A 19,577-nucleotide genomic window follows, 5' to 3' on the forward strand; every position below is an offset into this window, starting at 1 on the left:
TCTGACTTGTATGCCGCTGGGAGCAGGATGGGCTCATACTGGAGTGCTTGTGAGGTAAGGGTGTGAAAGCTGGTAGGAGCTAAAGATGGCCTGGGGTGTGTTTGTGGCTGGAATTCTGGTCAGGACAAGAGGACTTGTGAGCTTTTATTTCTAATTTCATGCACGTATTTACTTATTTATGTATGGATGACGTATACCTTTGCTGATATTAGTTGCCTTGTGGAGGCAGTCTTGGTAGTGAAGTTCAGCCATGGTGGATGATTGACATGGAGGCTGGGAACCTTCTGAAGTGCCTCACAGGAGATTTCTGTGAATTTGGGATGAATCTGTGGTTTGACCCAAGCATTATGTAAGCTGTGCTCTTTCACAATGCAGCATCTGCCAGCTCTGACTATAAACATATATGGTGCCCAGGTAGCTGTGCTAGCAGCCCCCTGGTAGTGATGCACACAGGCAGGTCACTGCCTAAAACCAGTGATTAAAAGTGATGGTCTTAGTTTCATATTTGTCCATGACTGATGCACAAAAAAAATCTTGATCTGTCTCAGAAGTTGGGGAGCTGTGTATTTTTTGTTTGTTTGTTTTGGTGTTTTTGTTTGTTTGTTTATTTGTTTGACAGAAGGTAAGTGGGAGGGAAAGCCCTAAAACTGACTGTTGGGTTCCAGGGAATGAACATACTCTGTCTCCTTCTCAGTTCTGAAATTAACTTTCAATTTGCTATGAACAAGTTATTTGAGTATTCTGTGCCCTGCTTCCCTGGTTGTGTAATGGAGATTATAGTGCTTCATATACATGGATATGGGGAGAAGCACTATAATCTCCATACATATGTTGAGATAAATGTGCATTGATGCTTGCTGATCTCAAATGGGGCATTCCCGTGGCTTAAGAAATAACACATGTGAATATCTAACCAGTCTGGTCAAAGAAGCACTAAGCTACAAATTAACTACAAATTAATATTTTTAAACAGAACCTGGCAATGGTCTTTGTGTGGAAAATATGAAAGTGAGCAAAGAGTCTGTCCTCTCTGCTCTTCCCCTTTCCCTTAACCACTGAAACAGCATCAGGAGTAAAAGTAGAGACTTCTTAGAGATAGGGGGGTGAGGGGAGACTTTTTCCACACAGAACCTAAACCCAGACAGATTAAATTAAAACACGCCATTCTCTTTTGGAGTCAGACATAAAAACATACCAAGGTCAGCTTATTGTAATTTGAGAGTGATGGGAGAATTTGTAACTTCTCACCTGGATCAAATTCCTAACTGGAAAAAAGGAGAGGAGTGACATAACTCACTTAAGGAATTTGGTGGAGTAATTTTGCTAGCAGAGAATGGGTGAGGAACGAGGTAATGCTTTCAGTGAAGCAATAGCTAAAGTTTCAGATACTAAAATCTACAAAAATTTATAATTGTTTTGAGTCAGGTCTGTTATTTGCTTTTCCTTCTGCACTTGACATTTCAGCTAATGATCCTTCCGCAAATGTCCAGCATCTGGTTTGAGTAGGGAAGTTTTGTTAACATCTCTTCCAAAGCTGTTTTTTTGGATCTACTTTTTTCATGTTGTGCTACATTCTGCTGATGGTGCCTCACTCTCCAAACAGTGCCACAAAGAAATTATTTCTTCTGTCAATGACATATACACAGTGGAATATTCCCTCAAATTTTTTCCATTTTTTAAACTCTACGTAGATGTGATTTTAACTTCCAAAGTAGTGCAAGCAGTTTATCTTCCAATTTTGCTGCATGGCTTTGAAAATTTCTACAAGAATTTATGAGAGAGCGTGTTTTATGAAGCATAAACAATTTAACATTAATGCAGGTAATAAACTTTTTCATTTTTCTGCAGAGTGATGAATGCCCCTGCTGTTCATTCGTTGTGAAAATCATAAGAATGAAAAATCTGAGAAAGGCAGACCTGTGTGAGTATCAGTCTTCCTTTGCATTTTTTAGTAGTTTGGTTCTGAAAGCAGAGAACATGTTCTTGCTACTGGCATTGTAACTGGTACCTGAGCATGAAGTGACACCATGGTTTCAAATACTGATGAATATTTGAATTTGGACTATACTTTAAATACATTTTTATATAAACAATACATTTTGGTTTATAGCATGTTGCTATTATTAGTGGAAATAGCAAATGTCTACTGTGGTGTACTGTAAAGTACCTTAACTGCTAACAAGGTTCAGAGGCAGATTGATGAACAAATTCAGGTGTTAATTCTCAGTTGCAGTTTTTGAATTTATTTTTGCTTTAAAGAAAATAAAAGTTAGAAGGAGCATTATATATCTTATTTTTAAACAGCTTATTTTTCTGTTAAGATTTCACTGAAATGTATTTGAAGTAGACTTTCAGGATAAACAAGTACCGTTGAAATGTTTCTGAGGACTTGGAATGAATGAAAGTGGAGAGAGAAAAAATCTCAGCTGTTACTCAGGTAGGAGAAAGAAAGCTCAATATCTCAAATATCTGACTCAGAAAGAACAAGTCAAGAATAAAATGGAAAGGAAGTGAATATAAACCTTTTTGTATCAAATAAGACCAAGTGAACACAGCAAGCATATTTGCCTCCAGTTGAGATTCCTATTAAATTCTTGGTTTTGTGCCATTGTGTCTAGCACAAGGATATTGCCTTTTCTTGAAAACACCAAATCTTTAGAAAAAAAGTGTAAGGATGTTTCAATTCCCTGTCTGTAATTTCTATCTCAGCTGAACAGTTTTCTGGCATGTTACCACCCCAAAGGAAATTTCTAAGCTGCCTTGACAGGCAATAGCATCAAGACAACCAGAGCTGATAACCAAATGTGTGCCTCTGGCCTTAAAATCAGGGATGTTTCTCTCTTTCTCAGCGTTTTCTAATGGTTGGAAATTATGATCTTTACACTCTTACAGACAACAGAACTTCCAGAAATCTATAGCTATTTATCTTAGCTGCTTATCTTTTATTAGTCTTTGTCCTGTATCTTCATTTTGAGCAGATGATTGATTATCCGACTTCAGGTTTGGAGCTATAGCACTGGAGATTTGCTTCCAAAGCCACATGTGGAAGAAGGTCTTTTCTAGAAAGAGGCAGAAGCAGCAGTGCTAGGTGACAGGGTCTTAGAGGAGCTGCTTCATCCCTCTCCATTCCAGCTGTCGTTATTGTGTGCAAGAGAACACCACATTTTGTTTACCCTCAGAATCAGGACCAAGTTACCAGTGTCACAGCAGAGAGTCAGTGAGTTTTTATCTTCCCTGTGCATGTACACTCTCTCAGAGCAAATAATTTTGTTAGTAGAGCCATGCCACATGGTGTGATACACACAGCACAAGAAACAAGACTGTTAAAAAGCATTACATTGAATGAGAAAACCAGCATGAGTGTAGTGCAATTTTTCATGTGGCTCACATTTGTGTGTTCAAATTATTATTTCTTTACAACCTAAAGTTGTTAAGAGAGACAGAGATGAGGACAGAGAGTTGAAAGAAATCATTCCAGCTGCAAAGAGCCATTGGTGTTCTGTTGGACTCAGGATCTGGTTTTGGAAGACTGCCTGTTGAGCATGAGTACACTTTGCTTTCCTGTAGCTGTGGCACTGCAGTCCTAATGGGCCCTCTTTGTGAGAGGGACTGCTACCCACAGCGTCCATGTCTTGCACACGGACATTTAACATAGGACTTATTTTTTTATTATGGGTTAGCTGTGGCAATCACCCATAATTGTGCTATTGACCTTTTCCCTGTGTATCAGACAAAAGGTTGTGTTTGTACATGGTGTAAATGTAATAACAAGGATTAGGCTACTAATATGCGTTAAAGTCTGTTAGGAATAAGGCTTACTTATGAACCTGAAGAAATTGCTTGCCAATTGTGAAGGTTATCAGGTAACTATAATCTAAGTAGTACATTTCATGAAGACATAGCTGTTGCAACTTCTAGGCATGTTTGAGTCTGGTTAAATTTTCCTAGTGAAAATTTAGAAGAATAGTGATACCAGACCAGTCCAAAGTCTCATTTGTTCCCAGAACTGGCTTATAATAAATGGTTTGGGGTACGACAAACACTGAACCATGCTTTTCCCTGACCCACTTTCCCAAGAAGTCTGTGGTTCTTGAGGTCTGTGGCTGAGAAGTCTGGCTTCTGAGTCAACAGTAGGGTTTGCATTTAATTGTTATACCCCAAATTATTTGCTTCTGGAGGCCATTAAGGGATCTTCTTTTGCTACTTGTTATTTCACTTTGCTCTGGACAGGACCCCAGACACTAGTTTTCACAGGAAAACACCATTCCCAGTTTCAGATGTTATTCTCTGGGGAGATCTATATGGTTATATTGCTAACTAAATAGTTACAGACATTTCTTTTTTTCTTTTTGCCTTGCATGGGCAGCAGAAACACCTGCATGAGAAAACCTGGTCCTTTCCAGGCTGGTGTGAAAAGGTCTTTTTTGCATATTAGATATGTCAGCTCTTACACCAAGACAACTGCCCCCTTGTATTTATCTCAAGAATTGCAGAATACTAATTATTATATGACTGCCACTATCTCTGGCTTTAAAACTGAGGCAGCTTTGTGGCTGTCATAAATCTTCATAAATACATCCAGCATTTCTGCAAAATCTGGAGGATGCAATTTCTTTGCAACTGTCCAACAGGGCTTACCTGTGGCACCAGAAAAATGGGGAGTCACTGACAGCATCAGGAGCAAAAGTCGCAAGCTGAGATGTCTGGGCTCCCCATGTTCTTGTTTTCCTAAACTTTGTCCACCAGAGAAGATTACTGGAAGAGGGCATAGTTTTTCTGTTCACATCCCAGTTATTTCACAGAAGCCAGCTTGATGCCAGGCTCTGCATTTCCATCATTTAACCATGGCACAGTTACTTTCTGGCGAGACTTGCTAGCCAAGTACTACTGCATTTCACCCCATCTGCTGCTTATAACAAGAGCTGGATGGGTCTTGTGTAGATTCCTCAGAGCAGGTCTTGTTTTCAGTGTGGCTGCCTAGACCTGCCTTGTTGTGTACGGTCCCACTGGAGCACACCCAGCACTCACTGATCCCAGAGGCTGCCACTGCAGTCACAGCAGGCCAGGGGCTGGCACAGCTGGCAAATCTGGTTTTGCATGGCCCTTTTCTCAGCAGCTAGGTTCACTGATCTTCCAGGAGATAAAATATCTTCTACACTGCAAATTGACATCTATGGAAGAGAAACCTGTTTGCTTCATGGGATACAAGTGAAAGATAAACTTAACATTATCTACATATGTGTATTTAACAGAAATACTCTATTCAGAAGACAAAAAATGTCTTTAGAATTGGTGACACATCCTAATTAGCATTTTGAAAAGTTCAAGGCTGCAAAAAGTTTCTCCTGGAATAGTCTACAGCTACTTTTTTTTGGTTTGTTTTCTTTAGTATGAAAAGATAATTTCAATCTGCATTCTCAATAGATAAAACTTTAGGCTCCTCTTTACTATAGTACTAAATCTGGGCCTTATTAAATCTGAGCCTGTTGCTATGTAATTTCATAGCAAGCTCATAATGCTACACTATCTATTGATTTTAAAAGTTGGAAGGTAGTAGTACCAATGTTTTTCCTTATATCACCTAAACCCGGTGTAAGACCATCAAAATAACAAAACCCCTTTCAATGCCATGCTCTCCAGAGGTGTGTATGGAAAAGACTGATTGAAGATGTGCTCACAACACTGTGCTGTGTATATTCCCTTTTGCTTTACCTCTGACTGTAGCACTGGTGTGAGAGGGTAGCAGCAGTCTTTGTGCAAAGAGGGCACTCAGGCAATGTGGTCAGTGCCAGCAGGCAGCTGCCTGGGCTGGCCAGTGCTAGTGGCACACTTGCTTTAGGGTAAAATTGTTTCCCATGGTCATTGATGTTTGCAATGGTTAAGAGTAATCCTGGGATGTGGTCCATTAAAAAGAGTGTTAGTGTCTTTTCAGGGCACCTCATTTAGGTTCCTGATGTCACTGCCTCTTCAGAGAGGCAGCTTTTGCATCAATGGAGAGGAAAGCCTAAAAGAGCCCAAGACAAATGCTTGGCAAGAAGAATCTGCACGAGGACAGAGAAGTCGTTATGTGGATAACTGCCAGGTTGCAACAAATCCTGTAAACAGGGATTTCCTAACTGGTTGAGAAACTGAAACAGGTATAAAAACAGCCAGTAATCACAAGATGATCCTCCCTGTGATGTCATATCCCAGAGCAGGGCTTTTTTGCTGTAATAGTAAGCTGATTAGATCAAGTTCAAGAACTAATTGCATAACTACTGAGGTACCTGTTGAAATGGAGGCCTGGTCTGGACTGATGTTTGTAATAAAGTCATAACCACAGTTAATAATAGGAGTAACAACTGAATGGATAATCTCAGTGAATATTACATTAATCAGTTTCATAGCTGCATTTCTTTCTGTTCCTTTCTATTTAGTCTTTTTGGTTTCATCGACTCATGTGAACTAAGCCTGCTCATGCTCTTCCTCAGTTCATTGTTACCAAACACATATATAAACCTAGTTTTCCTCAGGTAACCTGTTTTGTATTCTCTAATCTAGAAGATTAATTCCATTTTTTCCCTTTTTTTTCAAGTCTTTGATGGCCATGATGGAGTGTAGTGTATATTGTACTATATACAATTTCACTGTATTGTATTAATGGTAAATAGTATGCAGACAAAAAGCTTTCTCTGTGCCTTGAGAGCAGCATAAGCTGCCACTAAAAAGGACAATGCTATTTATAATCAAGGAGATCCTTGCTTGCTCTGCACATCTCCTTACAGCTGTGGAAATAATTGCATCTCTTCTTCTAGGTATCAATGGGTTGTATGTAGGTGTGCAAGCATCTTCTTGCAGCCATGCTGGCTTTTGCATGTTTCTGAAACAGAAAGCTGTTCTGGTGGTCAAAGGTATTGTGTGCGATGCTCCTTCATGGCTTCCCTTAGATTCTTGGTGTAGTCTTAAAGCAGAAGAGTTCTCAAAACCACAGTTCCTCATTTCCAAAGCCAGGGCTTCAGCAAGGACACCAGGAGCCTCATAAAGGCATTAGGAAGTTGAACTGATTTACTGACTGAGAGACTGGTGAAAGTAAAGAACTTTAGGTAAATGGTATGCTTATCTCTGCCTCAGAAGGAAAGCTGAGATCAGCTACTGTGCTCTAATACTGTACCAGTGCACGTGGCATTGCATCTCCTGTCCTTCCTTGAACAGGTATGAACTTTAAGGACTGTGATGGTACTATGTGGTCCTAGTAGGCTTCATTATCATCTTGTTTACTGGGGGCTTCTAGTTAACAAGTGGTTGAAACAGCTTTCAAAATATTTTAAAATGTCAAAACCTGCTTAAAAACAGGTTTGAAAGGGGTGGAGGCAATGGAAATGAGCAAGGGAGAAGCTTGGGTGGAGAAGAGAGGGTGGAATGAGTAGGTGGTGATGGCAGCCATGTAGAACCACACAGTGCTTTGAGAGGACACAGGTCCGTGTGGTGATTCAAGATCCTTCATTCTTCCTCTGCCATTTCGCTTTCAGAGTTAAAAGGCAGTGGCAAACTCTCCTCAGGAAGTACCTTTCTAGTTTGCACTCAGAAAACAGATAATTATAAAGAGTGTTCTTTGATTTCTGAATAGGATTTCTGTTTACACATTTCCTTGGGCTGAGCTGAGTAACGCCTTCTCACCATTTAAGAAAATGAGCTCAGCATTGCCTTTTCCCATGCTTATAGTCTCCCACATCTTTGAAATTATTGTACCTTAGAATTTTTGATCATCCTTGACAAGGACCACATTTTACTCTATGTCCTGCTTAATGTTGCACAATTGTGTATTGAGTTTATGACCAAAGTATACTTAGCTTGACACTAAACATTAACCACAAACTGAATATCAATAAACCTGTGTTGACAGTACTATTACTTGCTATTTGGACATTCAAAGAATTCATAAATAACAGATATTGATAATTCAATTATTCAATTATTATAGCTATTGATAATTAATGAATAGAGAAGATTGATAACAAATGTTTGCTCATTATGGAACGTGTTTCAGGATTTTTTGAGGTATTTGTTTGATGGGCTGTTGTGGTTTCGAAATGGTACTTCCCAGTTTAGTGGTCCCACTAAGACTCCCAAGTGCCACTTACTTCTCCTGCTGGGTGGGCTGGAGAGGAGACTTGGAGTCAAAAAAAGGTAAAAATTATGGGTTGAGATAAGAACAATTTACTGGAAACAGCAATGAGATAAGAAAAGAAGCAGTAACAACAACAATATTAATGAAGAGACTCCCCCCATCTCCAGGGACACAGGGCAAAGGTACAGCTTCTCATGTTTGATATTTTGTTATCAAAAATATATTTAAGTACATTTTTGTTTATTGAATCCCAATAGATTTTTTCCACCTCAGTACCTGTCTTGGTTGTTCGAGTTTCAACAAAAACAGCAGCATCTGCAGTTCATCCAGTTATGCTTTATGCAGTGTGACTGATATCTGTCATTAGGGATTCGTTCTTTCTCTGCCCTCTGAGCAGAGACATGTTTTGTTTTATGCTTCTGTCTCTCTTACCAATGGACATAGATGAACGCCACTGAGGTGATTGGTACAATAAAAGCACAATGCAATAAGGCCTGTGGTATGTCTTGGTCACTGTGGAGGTTTTGAACACCTGGAGTAGTGCCAGGGAAAGCCCTGCCCATAGGCAAGATTCTCAGAGCTTGAGGTCCTTCATCAGTGATGCTCTCTGGAGCTTTGGGCAACCTCTTTGCTGAATGGAGGATACTGATTACCTTGTAGATAAGGACCAAGAACCCAGATGTGATTTGCTATTATGTGGGAGACCAATGCAAAGTAGAGAGGCTAGATTTGACATGGCTGTGTAGTTTGCACTGCTAAGATACATGAGAAGGTCCTCCTGGGACTATGGCTCCTCTTTTGGGCACTTTCTATGACTGTACCCTCAGCAGGAGACAATAAAGTAGTGCTGCAGTAAGTAGCCAGTGAAGGTTGAAAAAAAGATTCACTCCCAAATTTTGGTGCCATTGTTTGCATCGTATTTTGCAGTTAAATTGACAATAGTTCTGAATATTTTCCTGACAAAGGTGCTCATCTTTTCTTGTTTAGGACCAATCTTGACCAAGAATGCCTTGTCAGAGGCATTTCTGAGTCAAAATAATGATGCTTAAGGAAACAAAAAGTTTTAGCTAAGCTTTTAAAACAATTTTGTTTCTATTCCCTTATTGGATGAACAACATTCTTGTGAACAGTTTCTGAAGAAAGAAAATTTGTGAGTGTTGATTTGGTGGTTCAGCTCTTTCTGGTATTGATTTTGTTCCCACTCCTGCTTTCTTTAAAATCCAAAGAATTTGGGTGTATTGCTTGCAGCGTGTTTCCAAATCTGTTTCTATGATGTTTACTTCTGATAATGATTTCTTTAGATGCTCTCACTACCCTCTGTATCTGCATCAACAGTATTGATGTCTGACCAAGACTTAGTTTTGGCTAGTTTTTTTTTAAAAGGAAATGAAAGTACCTTCTTAAAGATCTTAGCTAGCAATAGAGCTGAGATTGCACCACATTATCACAACAAGATGGTCAAAGATCTGACTGTTTGATAATAACTCTTTTCCAAAAATATACAACATTTTGGGTCTTACTGGCTGATTATGTGAAGGATGGGAACAGGGAAAGAGTGGCAATGCGTTTAAAAACTCTAAAAAGGGTATGCCTATGGAAATGCATGATTTGTAGTTAAGATGTGCATAGGCTTCTCTGCATTACCTTGTGTTGCTTTTTGTGTTGTTTCATTTTGATGATTGTATTGTGATGGTACCTGGAGACTTTATGTAGGGATTTAGGCCTTGTTCCACAGACACTGTACCTAACTCTTCCAAGGAACTTACAGTCTTATTTCATATGTGTCAAAGAAGGAGGTTTGGAGTTGTTTTGGAGACAGCAGCCAGCTATCTGGTAATTGATCCCTTGGGTTGGTGTACCATATAAAGTTGTCCTATCACTTCTTTCCCTGATAGCCAACCCTGGCAGGGAAACGGCTTAGTTGTTTCCTGTGGACTATAATTGGCATGACATGTTTATCCTGTTTTCTGCCTTCCAGCATAAACATGGAAATTACATGGCAGCATTTCCATATGACACCTTACAGGTTCACCTGGGCTGGTCTTCACCTCTTGAAGCAGGATGAAATTTACCTTATCTGTCACTGTTTCATACATGTCTGAGTACTAGAACAGTCTGAGCGAGTTACATAAAAAATTTATAAAATCTCTCTTGCTAGAGCTAATCCTCTAAGAGCTGGAGCAGTCTTGTAATTTTTGCCTCCATTCACACAGAGATGCAGATCATTATCCTCTTTGTATCAATCATTTGGACATTACAGAACTGATTATTTGACAACCTTTTTTTGTTGTTTAATTAGCAAACGCGAGTCTTACAGCTCTTTCTCGTATGCCAGGCTACCTAAGTCAATCCTCTTCAATTTGGATATGTTTAATAGCTGGTAAATGTTAAAGCATTTTATGGTGGAGGAAGGAAAAGAGTGGAAAAGAATACAACATGGAAGACACTGAGTGAGCATCCACATGTTCCTCTCCAGAGCTAAAATGTGTGAAAAAGCATCTTGGTGCTAAATCTCATCATCTGCACTTACATTTAACATTGTGTATTTGGGATCTGGTCCAAAATGTAATTAAATTTGTGTTGTTTATGTAAGTTGCCAGATGCATCCTGTAACATTTTAGTTCTGGGGTATAATTTGTTATTCTTCATGCAGTGTCCTGCCTTTAATTGCAGGACAATTAAAGGCAGGACACTACACTAAGAATAACAGAGTAAAATATCTTTGTCTCTATCTGCGTTCTTGTCTTAGGCTATGTTGAGACTGAGACCTCACTGGTTACTAACCTAGTTGGTGTTAAATGTGGATCATCAGATTGTGAGACTCTGTTTTTGCTCTTATTAAGGGTGAGCAGCCTTGCTAAAGACTGGACTAACCTCTCAGGTTGGTATAGATCTCTTGTGTTTAGAGAGGATGAACTGAAGCTACCACAGCTCTGTCTAGATAAGAGTGTAAGTCACAAGTTTAGCACTTTGATACTCTGAAAATAATGAATGCCTTTCTTCTAAACCAGGAGTCATAGCTCATGTGTATGACAAAGAGATATCCCAGATCATAAATGAACAAATTCTCTAAAACACACATGCATCATTAGTGCATAACTTGTAGTTGCTGAAGAAACAGCCTGCTCCTCTGGTACCACTAACTATGCAAAGCTCTTTTTCAAAGATCTTTTTCAAATGTTAAAAATCAAGGAAAGAGTTTTCCAAAACTGTGTGGGAGACAGCTAAACAAATAGTTTCATTACCAATAAATTGTTATCAACAGATGTATTGCATATGTTCTGCATTTTAAAATTACAAATGCAGATGTCTCTTATTATTGTATGTAATGTTAGGATATTTTTAAACATTATTGCAATGTTGAAGTGTTTAAAGTAATATCTTACCTACTAAGGGCAGTAAGGGTGAAACAATCAAGTACGTGCTGAAAAACTGGAAGATGTTTCATGTTCAGACAGTATCAGAAGACTTGAAAGATAAATCATACATACCCTGATTGCACAAGTTGCTTTAAGCAACACCTATTCATTGCAGCATGGCTTACCCCACAAGTTAAAAGAAAATGTGGAAGGAGAACAAAGAGACTGGTAGAGAAAGAATAATATAATTATTGATCAGACTCTCTTCCTGGGTCACACCCAAGCAGATTACAAAAGTAGAAAGGATAGTTATCACTGTGCTATTGGTGGGGAAATGCAGGTGGAGAAGCAAGAGAAATTTAAATGAAATCAATTGCCCTGAGTGATTTAGCAGTCTGTGACAGAGCTGGGAATAGAACCAACCTGTAAGGAGACCTTTTCCAGCTGGTTATCCAATTGGTCATGCTGCCTCTCAGCATGTAAGTATGTACAGTACCAAACTGCCTGCTATTATACCCAAATCTGAGCTGTACTGTGAATACTCAAGTTTTTAGAGCTGGAGACATTGGAGACAGCTGCAGTCACCCAGCAGACAAAAGAAATGTCCATTCCCTAGAAAGGACAGCAGATTTGCTCAGAATGGGAGGGCTGGAAAAAGTGGATGACAGTGTAGAGAGACTGAGCCTCCCAGCATTCTTCTCTACATTGTCAGGGTCTCAGTTCATTACCACAGGTTCAGGAGGCAGTACTCATTTACACTCTTAGGAGCAAATGCCCTGCATTGCTCCCTGCTAAAAATCAATTATCTCCTTAGCAGTACTAGAGAGATTCCTAACCACCACCAAATTCTCCACACATATCAGACTGACACACAAAGGGAATATCAGTTGTACAGATATCCGAGTGCCCAACTCGCCTCTTGCCTGGGAACTCTGGCAACCCACAGGACACAATTCACCCACACCATGTGGCAGTGCCCAGCACACAGAGCAGCCTGGTCTAGTGGGAGGTGCCCTGCCCACAACAGGGGGTTGGAACTAGGTGGTCTTTAAAATCCCTTCCAACCCAGGCCCTTCCATGATTCTGTGATAGCTATGCCCACCCAGAGAGGTCTGGAGACAAAACAAACCCAAAGAAACTGCTGTGTATTAAGATTTAATGCTATACTTGTAGCTCACTGTGCAACCTTCTGTGTCATTACCACCTTTCTCAGAAATTAGAATTTTCTTCTCTATCAGGGCTCAGAGTTTAAATCCCAGTAAAATAAAAGTGCACTGCTATTTTTGCATATTGTTGTTCATGGTGAAGGTATGTGATTGCATGTTGGATGAGACAGGCAGCTCATCACATGGACTGGATTACAGATATGTGGGGACAGCTGACCAGATGGGGAAGGTGGTTAAAAAAGTATTTTGCTCTTGAAAAAGGTTCTCTTAAAATGTGTAGGCATTTTTCTTCTCCATCACAGAAATCTCTTGATTTGCAACCAACAGGGCACGTACTGATAACGGGTTTGTTAAGTCAAACTAGCTCTGTGTACTCTTTTCTTACCAGATGCCTTTATTGCAGCAGTTTCTTTGAATCTCCATTCATGACCTGAGCTCTCACTTGCAGGAGGTAACAAATAGTAGTGAATGGTTTTGAATAAAGACCTGTCAGAATAATTATTGAAACACCTCCTTTTTGCAATTTGCTGTATACATGCAGTGCTATAAGGCTATGCTTTAAGATATTTGTAGTAATTTGTTAGTTACAACATATCTTTTCAAATCCAGTTAGCCAAACTGATTGCTACATAAGCCTGTCTTTGCCCACTGCTTCCCCGGAGACTGTCCGGACCAAAACCATTAAGAACTGCAAAGATCCAGTGTGGAATGAAACATTTTGCTTCAGGATCCAGAGCCAAGTAAAGGTAATATGCAGAGTGCATTTGTTTTTATTTGGGGGGCAGAGATATCATGGTGTGATCAATATGTAGGGCAAAATAAAACCATAAATGTGTGTGAAGGACTACAAGGATAGTGGCAAGGGGATTTGGAATAAAATGTAGCAGCAAAATTAAATTTAATATTCTGATATGTAAAAATTGACCAAGGTATTTCATAACCATTCCTATAGTGTTCTATCACTTTTCACTTTTTCTTTTCCTTTTTAATCATGCCTTTTCAGTAATAAATGTGAAAATTTCAGAGTAAATTGAATAGTGTAAAAAATATGTATGAGCTAGGTAGTGAGAGCATCACAAGGCTGTACTTTATTGTTATTCCTTTGTAATGACCAGAAATAAAAAAAGAGTCACAAAGCAACAGCTGAAGTTTGCAAAAGAAAACTTGATGAACTTTTGTCATGATGATAAATGTTAAAGCTTAAGAAGATTTGCAAGTCCCACTATCTTTTTCCTCCAAAAGACAGCATCAACATCAGGGTCTAGGAGTCCACAAAGACTAAGTAAACCAAGGCTTACATCACACCAGGGGCAATCAATCTCTGCTTTACAGCTTGCACTGTTCATTTCCCAGTGCTGGTGCCCAATCAGGACTCTCAAAGAGGCAAATCAGCAGTCCTCTGTCTCTCTCAAGAATTGCCAAACTCCTCCAAAAGAGCATTTGGAATAGCTCAATGTGTTCCTACACCACAGGGTCTCCAGTGAATCCCTCTTGCCCTTGACTGCAGAAGTTGCCCATGATACATGTTCTCAGGTTTTCTTCCACAGTTAGATGGTACTGGCCCTGCTTGGTAGCTTTCAGCTTTCACATCTGCCCATTTGTGGCCTACAGACAGTGCTTTTCCTGCAAACCTAAAAAAATTCCGACTTCTTTCAAAATGCCAGTGAGGCACAATTTCATGAAGCCCTGAAGGTTTAACAGAGAAGTGAAAGGCAAGGGACAAACATTGCAGCATGGGAACAAACACCCACTGATCTGCAACTCTTGCACGCTAGCACCTGCTCTTCCTGAAAGATTTTTCAAAACTGCAATACCACACAGAACAGCTAAAAAAAAATACCTTGGCCATGGAAGCTGCTTGAACTAGTTCTTCAGGAGTAGTGTTTGGGAAGACCTTATGTTTACTTTCAGTAAGTTTGCAGCAGGAGACAAGATGTGGTATTAGCTGGAGTAGTTTTCAGTGTGGCAACAGCAGCATGGTGGTGGTGGCTGTGGCTTGAGTGTAGGCTGCAAAAACATGTCCTGGGGATTTGGGACAACCAAAGCTCAGCAGTTAAGGCTCTTGCAGGTTTCTCTGTACATGCTGCAATTCCTGTGCTCATTACCCTTTGAGCAGAACCAGAGTTTGCTGATCTGGTTATTTTCTTCTTTCCTGTCTTGTGTTTTGCTGAGGTATTAGTCTTCCCAAATTATGGTAGCCAAGCTCAGTAAAATCATATAATACACTGTCAATGTGGAAGAGAAGTGACAGGGCATGTTTGGACATGTTTGTGTTTGTTTTTCCCAGGAGCAGCTGTGTTTACTGATGGGCATTTGTTTTGATGAGTGTCTGAGAAACAGTTGGCTAGAAAGGGTTTCCCCAGCTTCTGCTGTAGGCACAATTCCCACAGCTCCAGGAGGGTGACCCTTCCCAGAGCTGGTGGCACACAGCCCTGCCAAGGGCTGTCTCTGCTCATTATCTAGCTCCCAGTGATGCTGCCTCATATTCTCTGTCAGGAGAGTTAGAAACAGCGAACTGCCCAGACACCCCTGGCTGCTTCCCATACAGCATGCCAGGGGCACAGCCAGAGATCTCCCTTGGCCAGCCAGCACCCTGTACTTGCCTCTCCTGGCCAGCTGGGACTGCGAATCAATTGGTCACTCAGAAAATAAGTCAGTCATTTAAGCCAGATAAGGAAATCCTATTGCAGTATCACAGCTAGGAAAACTCATCTGCTCTTCAATTGCAAGCCTGCCTTCTATTAACTGCACACTATTGCTTTTAAGCATATCATCTCCATCACCTTCCATAATTCTTTACAGGCTATTTATGGCTGGCCTATAAACCAAGGTGCTGTGGCTGCTTGTCTCTGCCTCTTGACGGTATGTTTCTATTAGCAAGTGTCATGGACAGGGCTGACCACAGTGCAGTGCTTTTACATAGGTGGCCTTAAAGGTCAGCAGCATTTCTGTCTTCTGACAGTAAATTGCAAACTCAAGGTTATTTGCCATGTCTCCCTTGGTGGTTTCTTGCAGGATCATAGATGTCAAAATTAAACGCTTGGTTTATGGAGCGGCTTCCTTTCAGTGTATTTGTCTAGTTAGTCACTTATCACATTTAGGTATGGGCCTTTCTGAGATACATTATGAAGTTCTAAGACAACAAAGTTCATATGCTCACTCTCTTTTATCCGTGTGTTTGTGTGTGAGACCATGAGCCTGTGTGTCTTTAATAAACATCAAGCCTCTTAGCAAGTTTCAGTTAAATCTGATGCATAAGTAAGAATCTGAGATAAGCGCTCCCTGTAATTTGCATGAAAATGAGCTGCTGAATATATTTAGGGAGGCCAGAATTATTGCCCCACTGAGTTAAGGTTCACTTGTTCAGCACTCTGGGAGGCATCTCTGAGCCAGCCCATGTCAAGCTACTAATCAGGCACAGGAGGGGCTGTTACCCTCTCCTGTCCATCCAAACAGGATGGTGGCAGAGGAGGGAGAGGAGGAGATTTATACAGTGGTATTTGTGCAATTTAACGAAAGCATATTGCCTTCTGTAGATTCCATGGTAATTATCTTCATGTGAGCTGTTTAACAATTTACAGGATAAAATTATGCAACCATGAAGTAATAATATGGTACATCCTTAATATATTTTAATTGCTGCTTATATCCAAGGATTTTTATTCTACCAATAACAACAAAGTCCTGACAACAAGCTGGTTTCCTACAATTCAGGAAAAAGTGGTGACCTCAAACCAAATTGGAAGCTAAATATGGTTTTCAATATTCAGTGATTCTACTAGCCTTCGTCATTTAAATTACTTTGCAGAAAAACTAAACAACAAACCCGACGCTGTGGTAGGTTCAGAATATTTTTCTTCATCTCTGTGTGGATGCAAAGGTTCTGCATGCTCTCTCACTTCTCCCCATGCTTTCTTTGTTCTCCTTAACATGCTGAGCACATCATTTTGTGTGTAAGGTCTCAGCATGGGATCCTAATTATGAACCTCTATTCACAGAATATTCTTGAGATGAAGGTCTATGATGAAAATACAGTCGCTAAAGATAACCTCCTCTTCACTGTTCTCTTTGATGTTGCCAAAATCCAGCTTGGAGAAACTGTTCACTTGACATTTCAGCTAAATCCAAAGGTGAGTGATAAAACTGCCCTGGTCACAGGAAGAAAATACATTTTTTTAACATTACCTCATAAATAAGTTCTTTTAAAGCAATTGTAGGTAGGAGAGTTTGTTTCCACTCAGTATGCACTTCATATACCCTGTGAAGAACATTCCAAACCTCAATCAGCAAAGTAGACCAGGGCATGATCCTGAAGGCTTTTGCTAGCTCATCAAATCATTCCTGTGAAGAACATTCCAAACCTCAATCAGCAAAGTAGACCAGGGCATGATCCTGAAGGCTTTTGCTAGCTCATCAAATCACTTAGCAGGTGTTTTTTTTCTGACACCAGAGTTGCCTTTTTTCCCCTCTTTCTTGACTCTGTTGCTCAAATAGGTTTTGTTGGAAATACAAAACTTCATCACCATTGCACAAAGTTTCTTTGTTAGAATTTCTTTTCCTGGCACAAGCACTTGTGAGTTTGGGCATACTCTGGCACAGAAGTTGCAGTATATCCCTTAAAAATTGATTCCTTGCTCTGTTATTCTTTTGAATACACCTGAAAATAATCCAAAGATCCATACTGAGGTGCTAAAACCAGCTGATGGCCGGTTGCTCAAACTGTTTTCTCAAACATTGTTTCATTGCGCCTGAACACTTACATGATGACTTCAACATGGGATACGGGTATTCAATTTAGATACTTCTATAGATTTGCTGTTTCACTGACTTTTCTTATACAGTACATATGGGTATTCAGCTGCACAGTGATTTTGGCAGGCATTCTGCCTTAACTTCTCTGTTCATTGTGTTGTCTGTGTTATAGGAGTCCTTTTGATCAGAAGAATTGAGAATGCCCTCTTCTGTTCAGCAGTATCCCTCTTCGGATAACATTATCCAGTAAAAAGCCAAGCCTTTGGACAGTTTTAAGCCAACACTTACTGCTGCAGGACTGCCTGCCCTTCTACTCTGCCTCACCACCAAACAGAACAGGGCAGTTTGGCCTGAGGACTGGTGGTTAACAAAGGAGGGAGAACACTTTCAAAATCACTCTAACTCAAATGCTTTCACTCCTTACACTATACCCTGGAGCAGGAGGGAAATTTGATTTGATTGAGGAACTCTTTCAGGAGCCAGAATAATAATAGAGAACTGCAGCTAATGAGAAAGAAAATTAATTCAGATGCTTATAATAAATTAATTTTTTACAGACGCAGGAGATACTAGAAGTTGAGTTTACATCGGAGAGCATGTAAGTAACATCCACAAGGAAGTGCCTCTTTACAAGCAGTCAAACATATGCTAGCATTTAGTATAATACTGTTTAAAATACTCAGCATGGCTGGTGTTGAAGTTAGTTGCATTTCGGCTAAAACTCAGTATTCCTTATCTACCAAAAATCATCCTAGTTATTAATTTATCCTATTGCTTGCTGAATGAGGGAGAATAATAATAATTGCAGTCATCATATTTATTACAACTATTCTCTACCATTATGACTTCAAAAAAAGGAAACACACCTTTCAGATGTGTCCCTAAATTAAAAATCAGTGACATGTTTGAGACCATGCTGGACAAGACAAACTTCAAGGAAGATATTATTCCTTGATGTTCATTTAATGATGTATTTAGGTGATACTACTTCTGATTGCATTTTTTTTCTCTTTCAGTCCAGTCCCTCCTGAAAAGCTTGTGACTAATGGTGTATTAGTGGTAATTTTAAACTATTGCTCTTCTGTTTTTGCTTTCGTGATAGTGATAGGCATGGTGAATCTGGCAGGTGCCCCAACACCTCAGTGCAGGCAAGGCTGAAAGGGAGGGAGATGAGGCTCACAGGTAGCCATCCTGTTGTGATGCTCCCTGTGGGAGGATGTGTTAGGAAAGAATGTGCACACTCATTTTGGGATACTCAGAGACCTGTTCAACACCACAGGCTGATATCAAGCCTATTGACAAAGCCTGAAGTTGTCTTTCACTGACTCACTGCTGCTCTGTCATTCCTTTGGGGAGCTTCTTTTGGGACTTCCTTATGGCCATCCTGTTCTCCCCACTTCCACAGGATAATATGGAACTTGCTTTCTCAGCTGCCCTTAACTCATTACTTAGAGGAGGTAGCACTTGATGTCCAGCTTCACCAAAGCAGGGAAGCAAGGACATCACTGTGATTTGGCACACCCATCAGTTTACCCTCAGGAGGTCTCACCACACTTCCATTTGCCCCCCGTTATTTCCCTTCTCTTCCCAGTCCTGTCCAAAACCACCACAGCAATTTTTCTTTCAGTTGAAACCTGTCACATTTTCAGAGTGACAAAGTCTTTCTCCTATCATCCTAACAAACAGAGGGTGGACTGTTTTCCAGACCGCAGGGACTCGGGTGACCAAAGACAGATAGCAATGAAGTGACTCAGATATGGCATGTTTTATATACCTTAACCTCTCATTTTTCATCCTTGCTACAGTCTCGTGAAATTTCCTGCTTGGAAGTCCTGGTGGACAACAGATGGACAAAAAAAGAACCTTCAGGTTAGACCTCAAACTAGAAGTAAAATCCCCTTACTTTATGGTTAACTGAGTTTTCTTGGTTGCTTGTTTGCTTTGGAGGTTTTTTGCTTGCTTGCTTTTGGTTTGTTGGTTTTTTAAAAATATTTTTGTTTTAGTTTGTTTTGTTTTGGTTTTGTTTGTTTGGATTTTTGTCTGTGTGTTGTTTATTTTATCATTTTCCTACTTTGCTCTTACAATTAGAGCACAGGAGCTGGATGGTTAGGAGTGTATATGCAGGTTCACAGATCAAACAGTTATAATCTGTGCTAACTAACTATAAAAAATGGACTTTAAATTCAAAGGAAT

The 19,577-nt window shown here is 40.0% G+C and overlaps 1 protein-coding gene across 7 annotated transcripts in view; it reads left to right on the top strand.

The window, feature by feature from the left end:
- Positions 1–12: 12 nt before the first annotated feature.
- LOC135303155 (cytosolic phospholipase A2 epsilon-like) overlaps positions 13–19,577 on the top strand; it is a 33,964-nt gene continuing 14,399 nt past the window's right edge. The window contains exons 1-9 of one of the 7 annotated variants that reach the window (XM_064424577.1): positions 13–54; positions 1,849–1,921; positions 2,348–2,437; positions 5,922–6,137; positions 13,242–13,378; positions 16,631–16,762; positions 17,942–17,982; positions 18,401–18,443; positions 19,190–19,253. In XM_064424577.1, coding sequence (XP_064280647.1) covers positions 16,643–16,762; positions 17,942–17,982; positions 18,401–18,443; positions 19,190–19,253 — 268 coding nt within the window. In that variant the 5' untranslated portion in view covers positions 13–54; positions 1,849–1,921; positions 2,348–2,437; ... (1 more) ...; positions 13,242–13,378; positions 16,631–16,642. Of the gene's footprint in view, positions 55–84; positions 137–1,848; positions 1,922–2,304; positions 2,438–5,921; positions 6,138–10,856; positions 10,989–13,241; positions 13,379–16,630; positions 16,763–17,941; positions 17,983–18,400; positions 18,444–19,189; positions 19,254–19,577 lie in introns of those variants that run through there. The other 6 variants (XM_064424575.1, XM_064424572.1, XM_064424574.1 and 3 more) reach the window with 6 other exon arrangements.

This window comes from Passer domesticus, chromosome 6 (genome assembly GCF_036417665.1).
Source record: "Passer domesticus isolate bPasDom1 chromosome 6, bPasDom1.hap1, whole genome shotgun sequence".
Lineage (NCBI taxonomy): Eukaryota > Metazoa > Chordata > Aves > Passeriformes > Passeridae > Passer > Passer domesticus.